The 14,661-nt window shown below is 40.9% G+C and overlaps 1 protein-coding gene across 1 annotated transcript in view; it reads right to left on the bottom strand.

Annotated features, from left to right (window-relative positions):
* Positions 1-14,661, bottom strand: part of UPP2 (uridine phosphorylase 2) — a gene marked incomplete at both ends in the record, with an annotated part of 196,587 nt that overhangs the window by 28,703 nt on the left and 153,223 nt on the right. Inside the window, 1 exon segment of the mRNA XM_080927418.1 lies at positions 7,582-7,646. Within this exon segment, the coding sequence (XP_080783544.1) occupies positions 7,582-7,646 (65 nt within the window).

Raw genomic sequence — 14,661 nt, 5'->3', positions numbered from 1 at the left:
ACAATTACTATATACCACACTTAGACCCAAGCATGGAAACTATACCATACCAGGAAACTGATGAAGTAAATACATCGACTCATTTAATATCATGACCATTCCATTAGATGAGTAATATTAATAATCCAACTCAAAAATGAAGGCTCTTAGAAGGTGAGCACTCCCAGGCAACCAGGAAATCTAATCATCTTCCTCAGTTGACTCTGTCCCTAATTGCCATCTCTTACTGTGAGGCTACATAAAATAGGGGCACAACTCTCAGACCACCTTTTTTCTAGTGCCTGATCAACTAGACATACACTTACTGTGCAACCAGGAGCAAGCTAACTCTGTCCTCTGTTTCCTCATCTGAAAAGTAGGGATGGGGAAACCTGCCACCAGGAAAGTTTGTGAGTCCTGAATTTCCTGGTAAGTATAAGGCACTGGGATGCATAGCGACGAGACACTTAACTTTTTGTGTGAGATTCGGCAATACACACACACACACACACACACACACACACACACACACACACGAGAGGGGAGGGGAGATGCTTGTAAAACGCCTTGTGTTTAAATAAAATGAAAACTGTTGCTGTAAGAAATAGGAAACTGAGAAGCAGAAGGTGAGATAAAATGAACCCTTTAGCAGAGCACGGTGATGCGTGCATTTAATCCCAGCACTCGGGAAACAGAGGCAGGCTATTACCTGTGACTTTGGGAGCAGCCTGGTCTGTACTGTGGAATTCCAGTCCAGCCAGGTCGGCATAGTGAAACTATGTCTCAAAAACAAAAACCAACCAAACAAAAAGTCTTTTGTCTTGTTTTCTTTTAAAGAAAGGTCCATTAATGTAGAAAATGCCCAGTAGCATTCTTTCACCAACATCAGAAAGCGTGTGGGACAGAGAACACCATGGAAAGATAAACCAGCTCCAGAGAGAGGGAAAGGATGGGAGGCCTAGTAGCTTTGCTTGGCACCAGCCCATCGCTCCTTTATCCAGATGTTTCAGTGGCTTCTCGATTAGCCTTGCATCCTGGAGCTAGCATCGCACTCAAGGCCTGAATATAACAACCCTTGGCATGGCTGACAAAACCCTGCTCTTTTCCTGACTGTATCCTTCGCTGAGGAGCAACTGTGTGCTTCAATAGCCTTGTCCTACATGCTCCACTGAGAAGGCATCTCTCAGCACTCCTCCATCTCCACACACTTCCTGTCTTCCTTCTCCACTTGGTCTGGGTCTGGGTACTCCTACATAAACAACATACAAGTCTGGGTATTCCTACATAAACAACATACAAGTCTGGGTATTCCTACATAAACAACATACAAGTCTGGGTATACCTACATAAACAACATACAAGTCTGGGTATTCCTACATAAACAACATACAAGTCCGGGTATACCTACATAAACAACATACAAGTCTGGGTATACCTACATAAACAACATACACTTCTGGGTATTCCTACATAAACAACATACAAGTCTGGGTATACTTACATAAACAACATACAAGTCTGGATATACTTACATAAACAACATACAAGACTGGGTATATCTACATAAACAACATAAGAGTCCTGTAACTGCTTCCATATGCCAGGATTTCTTAAAAGCAACCATGAAGAATCGCCTGGATGGTTCTCTTCCAGAAATCGAGATTTAGATGTGTGCTTCTCTGTCTCTTGTCTCTGTGTCTGTCTGTCTCTATGTGTGTATGTCTGTCTGTTTCTCTGTGTGTGTCTGTCTCTCTGTGTCTGTTTCTTTCTGTGTGTATATGTGTGCTTGCATGTGTGTGTACATTCTTATGATACTGGTTTATGGAAATACTTTGAGCATCAGTGCCTTTGAGAACCCACCAGTTATGCTTTCTTTCTACCTACGTCCACCTAAGGCCACGGCCTAGCCCCCCTCACAGTTCTAGCTGGGTCACTAGTCCTTCCTTTCTCACTTGGCAAATCTGTGTGGTACAAGGTAGTAAGCTGCCCTTATGGTGAGTCCTTAATTCAATGTACTTTATACTTACAAAGCACACTCTTGACAGCCTGCACTTAACTTTGTTTATAATATACTCCTCTGGGTATCTGTAAGAACAAATTATCTGTCCCAAACTGCAGTGGTCAAGACCTCCTACCAAGAATTTTCTGGAAATTCTTTGCTCAGCGTACTTTCTTCTAAATACTTTAAACCATCTCAACTAACCTCATGACCTTATACATCTCCAGAGACTCTCATTTGATCCTGGATGTGCCTTAAAAACCACTAAGGGGATTTAAAGGGGAAACATTGGTGACCGGAGCAAAATCAATTGGATGCTCAGAAAGTATTTTGTAAAGTTTGCCATCAAATGTGCTACTGAGCTCTCCTGCAGTACTAAGCCTTTGCTCATGAAGTCTCTTTCCACTTCCTCTCTATCTTTTCCTATCAAAATGGGACTCATTCTTTAGTCCCCCTCAGACATCACATCTTCTAAGCAGTCTTTATTCCTAATCAATATCTCCCCTCACAGTTGTTCCTCAAGCATCTGTGTTGTGCTAATGATATTAAAATTGAGTTAACTTTCTGCCTCCTCAAAAAGACTGTAAATTCCTTAATGCAGGCTGTCTAATGTGTCTTTCTTTAATCTCTAAGAACTTAACAAATCCTATCTGTTAGCCTAAATGCAACTGTTCAGAGAGTGGAACAAAATAGTATTAGGTTGTTGTTTTGGTTTTGTTTTTTTTTCCTTCTCCTTAAAAACAAGTAACAGGTTCTTAATTAGTTGGTGGGTCATACTGCATTTGAGAGAAAGGAAGAAAGAAAGGAAGGAAAGAAGGGCAGACAGACAGACAAATGGAAGTCTTGTCCATGATGCTGCTGTACGGTCACTACTTCAGAACAAGCCCCTGCATCCCAAAGCATAACACACACCAGATACCACCTTGCTGCTGCTGGAAGTCAGCATCCCCACGGTCCTTATGAAGTGTGCTGAATGATGCTTTCGGGCCACAGCCTACTCAGGGAGCTGGTTAGAAGGACAAACCACATTTCTACCCCAGAACCATTGCATCCAAACCTGCATTTTAGGAAACCCTAGTGATTCATATGCACCTTAAAGTTTTGCAAACTCGGCCACTCAGGTTCTCCAGATTCAGTTCTACTTTTGATTTCCTTCTGCCAAAGCTGATTGTATCATCTGGAGATTTTCCTTTGGATTTCCAACCGAATCTTCAAGCTGTACCACAAAGAAGCACACCCATTCATCTCTAAGGACTCTTTAATCGCTGGGGCACCTTGAAAGCTAGAGTCTGATGTTGACAGAGATTCTTGTCCCTCTCGTCCATGAAAAAAGCACTGCTAAGGTGATCATTCTGTCTGTGACCAGAGAAGGATTTCTGGTCATTTGAAATCTTTTCTGGTCCCACACAGATTTTAGGGTTGTTCTATTTCTGTGACAAAAGGCATTAGAATCTTAATTGGAGGTGTGTTGAATCTGCAGACCACGTTGGGTGGTACCGACATTCCACTAGCCTCTCTGACAACAAACATGAGCTATACTCTCACCTATTTATGCCTTCATGACATCTTGAAGCTCTTTCACCAGCATTATATGGTTTTCAGGACACATTTTTATTCTTTTTAATGTGAATTGACTTATTAACTTCATTTTCAGGCGGTTTCTTGTTAGTACATAAAAGTATTCTTTGTTTGCTGAGTTTATAACTTACAACTTCACTCAATTTATCAGTTATATTAGGGTTTGTATGTGTGTGTGTGTGTGTGTGTGTGTGTGTGTGTTTGTGTATGTGTGTGTTTAACAGAATACCTTTAAAAATAACAAAGTTAGAAACATCACAGACCTTGGGTGGAAATACAAAATTATTACAGGGAGTAGAAATATAAAATATGTGGCTGTGTGTACCTATAATATAGAACTAAGCTCTAGCCACATAGTGAAGTCACCAAATAGACTTTTAAGAGCATCTTGGCCCCTTCTAGGGATTTCCAATTCAATTGGACAAGGACACCTGTGTCTTACAGTTTCTAGACCTACTTGTGTCTACCTTTTCTGTGTTCAAGAAGTAAGTCCCAAGCCAGCATAGTCATTAGTTACATTGTCTTGTATTATGTTTGTTATAATAATCTCTTAATATGCTTTGAAGATCTTCTTTGGGCTTCTGTCATGTCTGATTGCTAATTAGTAAAGCTGAGACAAAATAATCCTAAATTCAAGCCACTTTAGACTACATAGACGGTTTTAAGCCAGCCTATGCCAAACAGTGGAACATTGTCTAAAAGAAATAAGCAAGCAAGCAAGCAAGCAAACAAAAACCCCATGGATTATAATCAAAACAGTGTGGCACTGAAACATCAGTGAAAGAAGTAAGAGAGAAGATCCAGAAATAGACCCAGTTATAAGTGGACAACAGGTATTTCACAAAGCTGCCAAAAACACACAATGAAGAAGGGAAAAGTTTCCTAATAAGCAGTATCTAGAAAACTTGATCTCCACCAGCCAAAGAAAGCAATTGAACCTGGTCTTGGACTGTGTCCAAATGTCAACTCAGAATAGACAGACAGCAGCTGCACATGTGAGACCCGAAGTTGTATCACAGACGACCACAGGGGAAATTCCACCATGTCTGTTTGGAAAATGGTCACTCAGGTTGGACTCCACAAGAAAAGACAAACAAACAAACAAACAAGCAGACAAACAAATGGAATTGTACCAAACTAAACCCATAGGGTGAAGAGACTATTCGTGAGCTGGAAAAGGTATTTGTAAACTATATATCTGACAGGAGCCCGTTATCCAAGTTAAATAACTTAATAAGAAGGAAGTAGAATATAGTTGAATGCAGCCTAAAGATTAGGACAGATGTTCTCAAAGATCCAAATGTCCCTCAAGTATATTTAAACTTTTTCAGTATCACTAGTCATTAGGGAAATGAAAATTTAAAACACAACGAGATATCTCTTCACAACTTCTAGAATTAGTATTATTGAAGGTCAGTGATAACAGGTGAGGTCTAGAGACAAGGCAATCCTTGGATATTAATGGCAGAAGTGTAAATTAATACAAATAGTTTGAGAAAATATTAGAGGGGACTAAAATAAGACTACTATATGGTACAGAAATGTCACTTTTAGTTATGTATTCAGAATAATAGAAATGGGGGGTGCCGGAGAGATGGCTCAGTGGTTAAGAGCACTGGCTACTCTTTCAGAGGTCCTGAGTTCAAATTCCAGTAACCACATGGTAGTTCATAACCATGTGTAATGTGGTCTGATGCCTTCTTCTGGTACGCAGGTGTGTATTCAGATAGAGCACTCATAGATATAAGTAATTCTTTTGTTTTAAATTGAGACTGGTATGTCAGTATGATATCTGTACTCCCATGGCAATTATAGCACTATATATAATAGTTTTACATATATATATTTACTTACATATTTGTATGTATTATGAACATGTGTCTAATGTATTCAAAAATGGAATACTATTTAGACTTCATTACAGTTGGCTATTTGTGGGTATGGGTGGGAATGTGCACACAGGACAGCACATGTGTGGAAGTCAGAGGACAGCTTGTGGGTACCATTTCTCTCTTTCCACGACTCAGGTCACCTGGCTTAGTGTCAAGTGTTTACCCACTGAGCCATCTCACTGGTCTGTCAGCTTTTATAAAGAAAAATGTTCCATCATTTGTGACATGGACAGAACTCGAAGTGCTAAGGATAACAGCATCCCAGAAAGACAAGCACTGTACCTCCTCTCCTTTGTGTGCTCTTTAAAACCTGTTGCTCCAACTGACACCGAGAGAAGAGTAGTGGATAGTAAAGGCTAGCGACCAGGAAGGTGTGGGAAAGAGATGGTCAAAGGGAACAGTTCCACTGAAGGATCTTTACCTTCAGTGAGTGATCTATACAGTCTTGTCTGGTAACCAAAGATAGTATACATATACTGTCAACTTGCATTAAAATAGCCTTTGAACATTCTTACCACCAAACAATGAGATATTGTCAAGGTGATAGATATAGCTCAGTGATAGATCTAGCATGCATGAAACCTTGGGTTCAGTCCCCAACACCATAAACCAACCAACCGAACACACAAACAAAAACCCACCAACACATCATTCCTTATAAATACAGGTCAATTATCACTTTCAACTAAAGACAGATGAATTAAAAACTTAAAAATATTTGAGGAAAGCCTTCCTTGAGACTTCATGCCAAATTCAAACCAGTGTGAACCTGGCTCTGGCAAGACTTTTCTCTTTGTAAAAATCTTCATCTACCACTAAATGGATTTACACATATTGTGTCCTCTGTGAATTTGTATTATATGAGTACACTGTCCCTGTCCCCAGACACACCAGAAGAGGGCATCGAATCCCATTATAGATGGTTGTGAGCCACCATGTGGTTGCTGGGAATTGAACTCAGGACCTCTGGAACGCAGTCAGTGCTCGTACATGCTGAGCCGTCTTTCTGTGCTTTTTAAAAAAAAAAAAAAAAAAAAAAAAAAAAAAAAAAAAAAAAAAAAAACTCTTTTTATTCTAAACTGCTCTAAATATTCATCACCAAAGAAAACTGCTAATTAGGAGGTTTCTCATTTTCCTTTGCCTTCATTTGCATATCTCTCCATCTCTCTTTGGCTTCCCTGAAGGAATGAAGGTGGCTGCAGGGATCTGTTTGAGCCTGGAAGTAGAGCACTGACCACACACTTACATCATGGCAAGACATTTCCCACAATTCTCAGCGAATCAGAGGAAAAGTATAAAAGTTCCTTAAGCCTCCTGAAGACTAATGCTCTATTATGTTCTGTTGAACGGTGGCAGAAATTAGAGTTTAATTTGCAGGCAGCTTGGGCAGATTTATGCCTACCTTTGAGGTGAATAACATCCATGGTATTTCAGAAGTCGATTCTATGTCAAGTCCGTCCATCATGAGGCTTATGAAATCACCCCACAACGCACTCAGCACGGTTAGAGTGCCGGAGGCACCACGGGGCCCTGTCATTATTTCTCAGGTACAGCCCATGGTCCTGAAATTAAGCACTGAACTCCACAGTGAATTCCAGGCTGCACTTTGAATTTGTCTGCTCCCGTGGCTTGGTTAAAATTCTCATGGTTTTTGTAAGTTCTTTTGACCCACTTTCTTTGTCTTTTCTCCCTTTTTTCATTATTATTACTATGTATGTTTTTATCATGTTCTCTTATAAAAGTGTGGAGCTGGGCATGCCAGAATGCACATGTGGAGGTCAGAGGACAATTTTATGGAGTTTGTTCCCTCCTTCCACCTTTCTCTGGGTTCTGGGGGAATGAAATCAGATGGTCAGACTTGCTCAGAAAGCTCTTTTATCTACCAGCCTCTGCCCCATGTTCTTACAGGAACCAACTTGCCAACTCCACAAAAACCAAAAATTGAAAATTTTCAGTGATTTTTCCCCCTGTGGATTTATATTTATGAATAGTATTAGAATACATAAATCCAATTTTTTAATGTCCAATATGAAAATATGTGTAACTCTCTGGGGGGTTACATCCTCTGAGCATTTAAAATAAAATACAAGGGACATTCATCTGATTGAAACAATAAAGATTAAAATGGCTCACCTCTCATACGTATTCTTGTCAGGTCTCATGGATCTATCAGAAGCAGGCAAGATGGAAGCCATGTTCTGCATCGGGCAGATAGCAGGACAAAAGCAATATTAGGGCCTGCTGTTAGACTACAGAGCTAATCACAGATGAAGCTTCAAGTCAGAACAACACCTTCCCTTCAAACTTAGGTTACCTTCTGGAATTTCCTGTAAAATCTTCCCTGAGTATTTTGAACAGTGTCTAATCACTGTTCCTGGATGGCCTTTTGTACTCAGCCCAGCTTTCAGAGAATCGTTCCCCAAGGAGATAGGCTCCCTTGGAAGGTGTGGCATTCTTTCCCTTTGGCCAGGTTGGTTAGCCTGTTAACTTTGAACCCAGCACCTGCCCATGGCATGTGACCTTGGTCCCATAGTAGGGTTTGTGTGGCACCCAGGCTTATTTGCTTTAGACAATTGGACATGAATGCAAGCCTGCTTTCAGCTTCTGTGTTAGGCTCATCAAACATGTGCCCAGTTCTCTTGAGAACTTTCAGTTCTCAAACGTTTCGTTTCCCTATCCTGCCCCACTACTTGCCAATTTATTTATTTATTTTTTGTTCTTTGTGATTAGCAGTTAGAAGAACATCCAATTCAGGACCTCAGAAAGGTTCCTTTGTCTGAACTTTGCCCATCTGAGCTCATCCTGAAGATTAAACAAAGCTGGTTTCCTGCGGTCTATTTATTTAACTAAATACTATACCATCCACCAAACCATGTCTCTGGGTATCAGTGCAGATAGCAGAGAGTTATAGCTCAATATTTTCAGAAAATATGTTTTTTTAAATAAGTCTGCTGATAGTAGCCTGCCATGGTTGTGCAGGGCTGGTATTCTAACACTTAGAACAGAGGAGTTGCTGGAAGTTTGAGGACAGCCTGGTTTACGGAGTTCTACAACACATATGGAGTAAAGCAATCCCTGCTGCAGACATAAAGAGGGAAGGAAAGAAAGAATGAAGATAGGGAAAAAGAAAGGGAGGGAAGAAATGGAAGAGAAAAATTATGGGTTCACTGTGTTTTCTGGTGTACTTCATTCTGGAGTGAGGAAATCTATCATGACCTTTTTTCTCATGGTTCCTGTGGGAATCCACTGACATTCTGTATGCAGCAGAGCTTTGAGAACATTGGTATCATGGAATTTAAGTAAATCCGAAGTTAAAATACTCAAAAGTGTTAAATAGAAGCAGGCATATGGTAGCACTTCCTGATGTGTGTGGATTTATGTTTAAGAATGTGCATTACCGTCAAGGAGCAAATACCCTGGATCTTAACTTAAGGTGTAGGTCACCCCACTTTCTGCTGAAAACCATTTTTTGCTACCTTTGTTTCATTATAGTCAGAATGGGAATCCAGATGCATGATAGGGAATAACCAAGGTACCCTAAACCATGACACTGCCTATCAGGCATTTATAATTTTACCCAAATCATCCAAGAACCATTATGAAAATTATCTTAGAAAATGTAATGATAGGTGTATAACAAAATAACCCTAGGCATAAGAGTTGTCGTCAAACTTGGGACCTTGGTTCCTGCCTGTAGCTTATAATGATATATAAGACTGTGAGCTAGTCTAACCAATGCTTTTCCCAACAGTCACTGACAACATTGACAGTAGCCCTCTACTTGGTTGTACACATGCTATAGAATCCTGTTTATCTATAGAACAGAGAGAAAGACCACCAAATTGCATCTGCCATTTACAGCTGCTCTTGACAGGTTGAAAGCGTTAGCTAATTAGTTATTATGTAATCAATTATCTCGGTGAGCAAATTAGGATAATTAACATGTCTGTCTCCAATACAGATTCTGTCAACCAATGATGCTGGTCACTAATAATGTAAGATACAAGTAAAGTGTATATACTCCATATAACAACTTTTCCCTTCCCTGGGCATTGAGATCAGTAGTCATCATGTAAGGAACATTTAGAATAGACTCAGAGGGTCTATGAAAGACCAGTATCAGGTGATGTCTTTTGAGGAATCTGAAATCATTCTCTCCTGATCTCCGTCTTCTAAAGACTAATTCATACCCTTAGAGTGAGCTGTTGCCTGAAGGTCTAACAGGAATGAGGGAACGTTTTGTTTTGGCAGAGCATGAAGAAAGTCAACTCAGGTCCAGCCCCTGAGCTGCAAACATAGGCTGTGTTCCAACAAAGACTTAGGACTCCTTCGGGCATGGATCAGAAAGGTCCTGCACTAGCTCTACCAGAGTCCTGCTCTGTGGTATGGGAGCTGCAGAAGGGAGTCTTCCAGCCGTCCTCCACAGTGCCTGGCCCCAAGGATCCTTCATCTCAAACTAGTTTCTCCCTGACTTAGTTCTGCCTCCAACCCCCGGTTCAGCATGATGACTTTAGGTCTCTCCCCTATGGCTGCAATTTCTACTGAGTCCGGAAGACTGAAACATGCGAAGTTAAAGCTGCCCATGTGCACTCTTTAGCTCTGTCACTCTGCAGAAGGTTTGGTATTCTCAACAAAACCACTCTAGTGGCCTTTATTTATTTATTTTTCAGTGTGCTGGTATTTTAAAAATCAAATGTTAAAACACTTCTTTCAACATTCACAGCTAATAATGGCCACTTTGGCTCTTTTACTTTCGTCTGTACTGAGACAGTCCTCAGGATGCTACTCCTTAAGGTGCCTGGCCTGGTTGTGTTGAGAGACGGTAGCCTTCAGCAAGTTATCTCCATTCTAGAAATATTGTTCCTGTCAGGCACCCGTCAGCTTATACACGTGCCCCTCATGATACTGACATACCACACCCCGGTCCTGTTTTCCTTCTTCAGGACGAGTGGTTAAGGGCAGGCATGGGCAACAATGGGAACTTCCCTATTTAAACCAGATTGCCCTACTGGCCTGTGACTAGCTTACAGCTCTAAAAACTTCTTAGTCTATCCACTCTGGTGCTGCAGAGTTTATTTACAGGTTTGCCTCTACTCAGTAATAATAACTAAGCACACACTGTGCCCAAGAAGTCTACAAAGTCGTACAGATAAAGGCATGAGTAAGAAAGTTCTTACTTCTCTTACTTCTTTGACACAAAAAAGTGTTATCTATGGAAAGAGAAGACCCAAGTTTTCACCTTTCTTGAGCCTTGTCTTCCTTATGTCTACACACATGTGGTGACTGTACTGTCTGCAGGTCTTGTGCCCAGCATTCAGCTTTCTTGATCTTTTGCTCTTCCTTTCCTAATCCATCTCCAGTTCTCTCCTTTTTATTGTAGATGAATTGCAGTGAAATGCTAGACATTAGTTTGCTTTAGAAACTCCAGAAGTCCTATTAATAGTCCTTCATGATTGTCATGGCCAAATATTTGCAATGCAATGTCACTGGTAGCCTTTTTTTTTTTCTTTTCTTTTTTTTTTTAAACTAAATTTCAAAAGTTGAATGCCCAAACAAGATTTCACTGACTATAGTGCACTTGCAATACTCACAGTTAATAAATAGGCACCTAACTCCTTTAATAATGGATTTTACCAGTGCTATGTGCAAAGCCTCCCAAAGATGCCTTATTTTCTATTACCCATTTAGGCTTTCTCACTATTTCCCGTCCTCCTGGGAATCAGAACAGGGAACAGTGGCTATAAACCTCATGCTCAACTTTCTTTAAGATAAATCTTCAGCATTTCTCCTTCCCTCTGTCCACTCCTCCTCTTCAAGGTGACGCAGTGGAATGGTGTGGGTATGAATGCATTTCCTTGGTCTTTTGGAAATAGGGAAGAGGGTTCTTTTACCATTTTTTTTTTTTTTGGTTTGGTTCTTTTGTCAAGTGGCAAGTCAAACATTGTCTGTGGTTTGTGTGAGGTTCTTGGATGTTGTTTATGGGCTCTGAGAGAGTGCTAGGCTGGCTAGCCTTAGTGCAGTGTTTCTGAGCCTTCCTAATGCTACAACCCTTTAATACAGTTTTTCATGTTGTGGTGACTCCCAATCATAATTCTTTCTTTGTTATTTCATAACTGTAGTTTTGTTGCTGTTATGAATCATAATATAAATATGCAATACCTGTGAATGGGTCATGTAGGCTTAGATTTTTTTTTTTAAACACTACTTTTAATAAGGGTTTACAAATACTTCATCCCCACTTCTAGTCCAAAGATAGGAGAGAAAAGATGGTAAATAGGACAAGGGCCTATGGATTGGTTTAGAAGTAGTTCTTAGGGGCGATTCCAATATTCATTTGTTAGGATATCAATAGTCTGGTTCAGTAGTGTCAGGATACCAAACACAAATCAACAGTGGTGGCATAATTCAGCAGAAACCACCAGGCCTCCACCAAATTGTCATGAGTCAGCAGCAATGACAAGAACCAGTCAAAATGCCAAGACTTCTCTGCCATGGCTCTCTCAAAATCAACTCGCATTGCAAGGGTAGCTATGAAAGCCTTCTGTCACTGCCCATTGGGTCCTATTTATAATCTCTCCAAACACCACATGCCCCCGACACACGCAGGTCTTGCCTCAGCAAAACATCACGCAAGTTTGCTTCAACAAAATACATAAGTCTGCATCACATGACACAAGCAGAAACTTCTACTTTGGGTTGTTCAACCCCTAAAGGGGTCACAAACCAGGGATTAAGAATCGCTGCCTTAGTAGACAGGGGTGTGTTTCATGAATGTGTTGAACATGGCTGAAACCAGTAGAGAACTTCTTGCACTGAAGCCCCTCCAGAGCCAGGTAGAAGGAACCCGCCAGTGATTCTTTTCCATCAGGACACAGAAACTCTCTGAAAGCATGAGCCCATACAAATCTTTGCCTTGTTAATTATTTGTTCAGTCATTATGATCACTGTGATACAAAAGAAGAAAACCAGAGAAATTTGGGGCTGACAAAAGGGTTGTATTGTGAATAATTCTGTGTGATTCTTTAGACCTTTAGAACCTAGACGTTCAGGTATGACTGCTTGGATGTATGCTGCACCCTCTCCCTGGAAGTTCATCCTTTGGAGTGAAACAGGAAGTCCTGTGTTTCCCGTTTGCTCCCTCTCAACCTAGAAGGTGAGGTCTCTTTTGAGTCACCCCTGCATGAGTGAATTTCCTCTATCATTCAGAGTTCTTTCAAGTTTCTAGTTAGCAATCTCTAGAAAATGAGTGGAGACGGGCCAGGCAGACTGTAAGCAGCAAGGCTATAGGGGCATTCAAGCCTACGGAGTTCACACGACATCATCACACTCCCTGGATTGTAGTCAGGAAAGCCACAGGATTTAATGTTTCCTTTTTAGGTTTTGGTCCAGCTCTTCTTTGCTATTCTCCTGTTCCTTCCTTTGAGAATAGGAATGCTTACTCTGTGGCATTGTACATTGGAAAAATACACCTTCTCTTTTTCTATTTTACACAGGTTCACCGACATAGAGCTGGCCTTGAGCCTTAGAGGAAAACTTATACTTTGACACTTAACAGCCTTGAAACCCCTAAAGCTGTGTTTAAGTGCTTTTTATATTATGGATAGTCATGAGCCTTTGAGGACTAGGGAAGGGATATTGTGCTTTGAATCTAAAAGTGCTCTACAGGCAATGGTCAGTCTTCGTCGGGGGCTGCTTTCTCTAGGAAATGGTGATGTGAGACTTTCTGTAGGGAAGGTCTGAGAAAAGCAGATCACTCAAGATGCACCTTTGTAGGTTGTATGGTTATATGGCCTGCCCACTGCACCACCACTTCTAGATTTGCTTGTGCTCCATGGACCATCCTGAGGCATCTCTGCAACATGCTCTCGCCGTCATGAATGCGGCTGGCGTCTTTGCTTTTCCTACCATGATTCATGGAAACCGAGCAGAATAAATACTTCCTTCCTTGAGTTGTTTATACCAGATATTGTGGTCAGAGTGACGAAAAATACAGTCTATTACTCCTGGAGCTAAGAAGTGAGAGGAAAAGCTGGTTCTTCCAGCAGCATCCAAATGAAAACAGTGTTATTTACACCTTGGCTTTTCTTCCTGGGAATATGAGAATAGAACGGAGCCAAACATGAAGTATCCTGTGCTTAGGGCTGGAGAGATAGCTCAGCAGTTAAAAGCACTTGTTGCTTTTGAAGAAGACCCAGATTCAGTACCAAGTTCCACATGGTAACTCGAAACCTGTAATTCCTGGTCCAGGGGATCTGACACTGTCAGGTGGCCTCTGTGGACACAACTGCACAAGCATTCAGGAAAACACTCATGCATTTTATACACACACACACACACACACACACACACACACACACACACACCACCACACATATATGTATGCTCTAATGGATGACTTTAATGTAAACACAGTACCACAGAAAATCAACAGACAACTCAAAAGCCAGTGACATCATAGCGTCATATGGCAGGGTCAATAGAGTTATTTAAGACTAAAAATGCTGGGCTTCAGAATATGCTGGACTTTCATTTTTAGACTGCTCTGTTCTTACTTTCTGAGAAAGGAAGTATGAAACTCAGGATATCAGACAAAATTTAAAATGAAAAATAAGAAAAGGAAAAGAAAAATGAAAAAGTTAATCTTCCTGAAAAAAGCATATTGTATTTTAAATCAATAGCAGTAGGGAATCAAATCTTAAAGCTTTTCACTAAGCTCAAAATAACCGCTTTCAAAAATAATGACCGCATTCAGTCTGGGATGGAAATCTGAAGGACGGATGAGAGAAGATGAAATATCTAGGAGAATGTGTTACATTCGTGCCTGCATCAGATCCCCCTGGGCTGAGCTGGGTCGAGGCAGTTTCTGTGCCACACCACATTTAAATCTCATTAACAATCCTGTGAAGAGACTGTTATTATTTCCCTAGCTTTCAGTTAGGAAGTTAAAGCTCAGAGTGAGATCAGAGATCCTATAAGCACCCGAACTCACAGAAGATCCTCCCACTTAACCAGTAACACCTGTGCAATCTGCCAAGGTCAGGAGGCCAAGGACAGGAATTTGCTCAGGGTCTTCAAGGCAAAGCAGAATCTGAATTTTGGGTTAATCTCTGCAATGTGTACCCTGGGAGACACAAGACTCATTTACAGAAAAAGAAGCCGTGGCTAAACTGTGGTATATATGCGTTCCGATGGCACCGAAGACCTGTTTGGAGA

This window comes from Micromys minutus, assembly GCF_963924665.1.
Source record: "Micromys minutus genome assembly, chromosome: 13".
Lineage (NCBI taxonomy): Eukaryota > Metazoa > Chordata > Mammalia > Rodentia > Muridae > Micromys > Micromys minutus.
The sequence above is the reverse complement of the archived record's forward strand: the minus strand, read 5'-3'. Positions and strand labels throughout refer to the sequence as shown.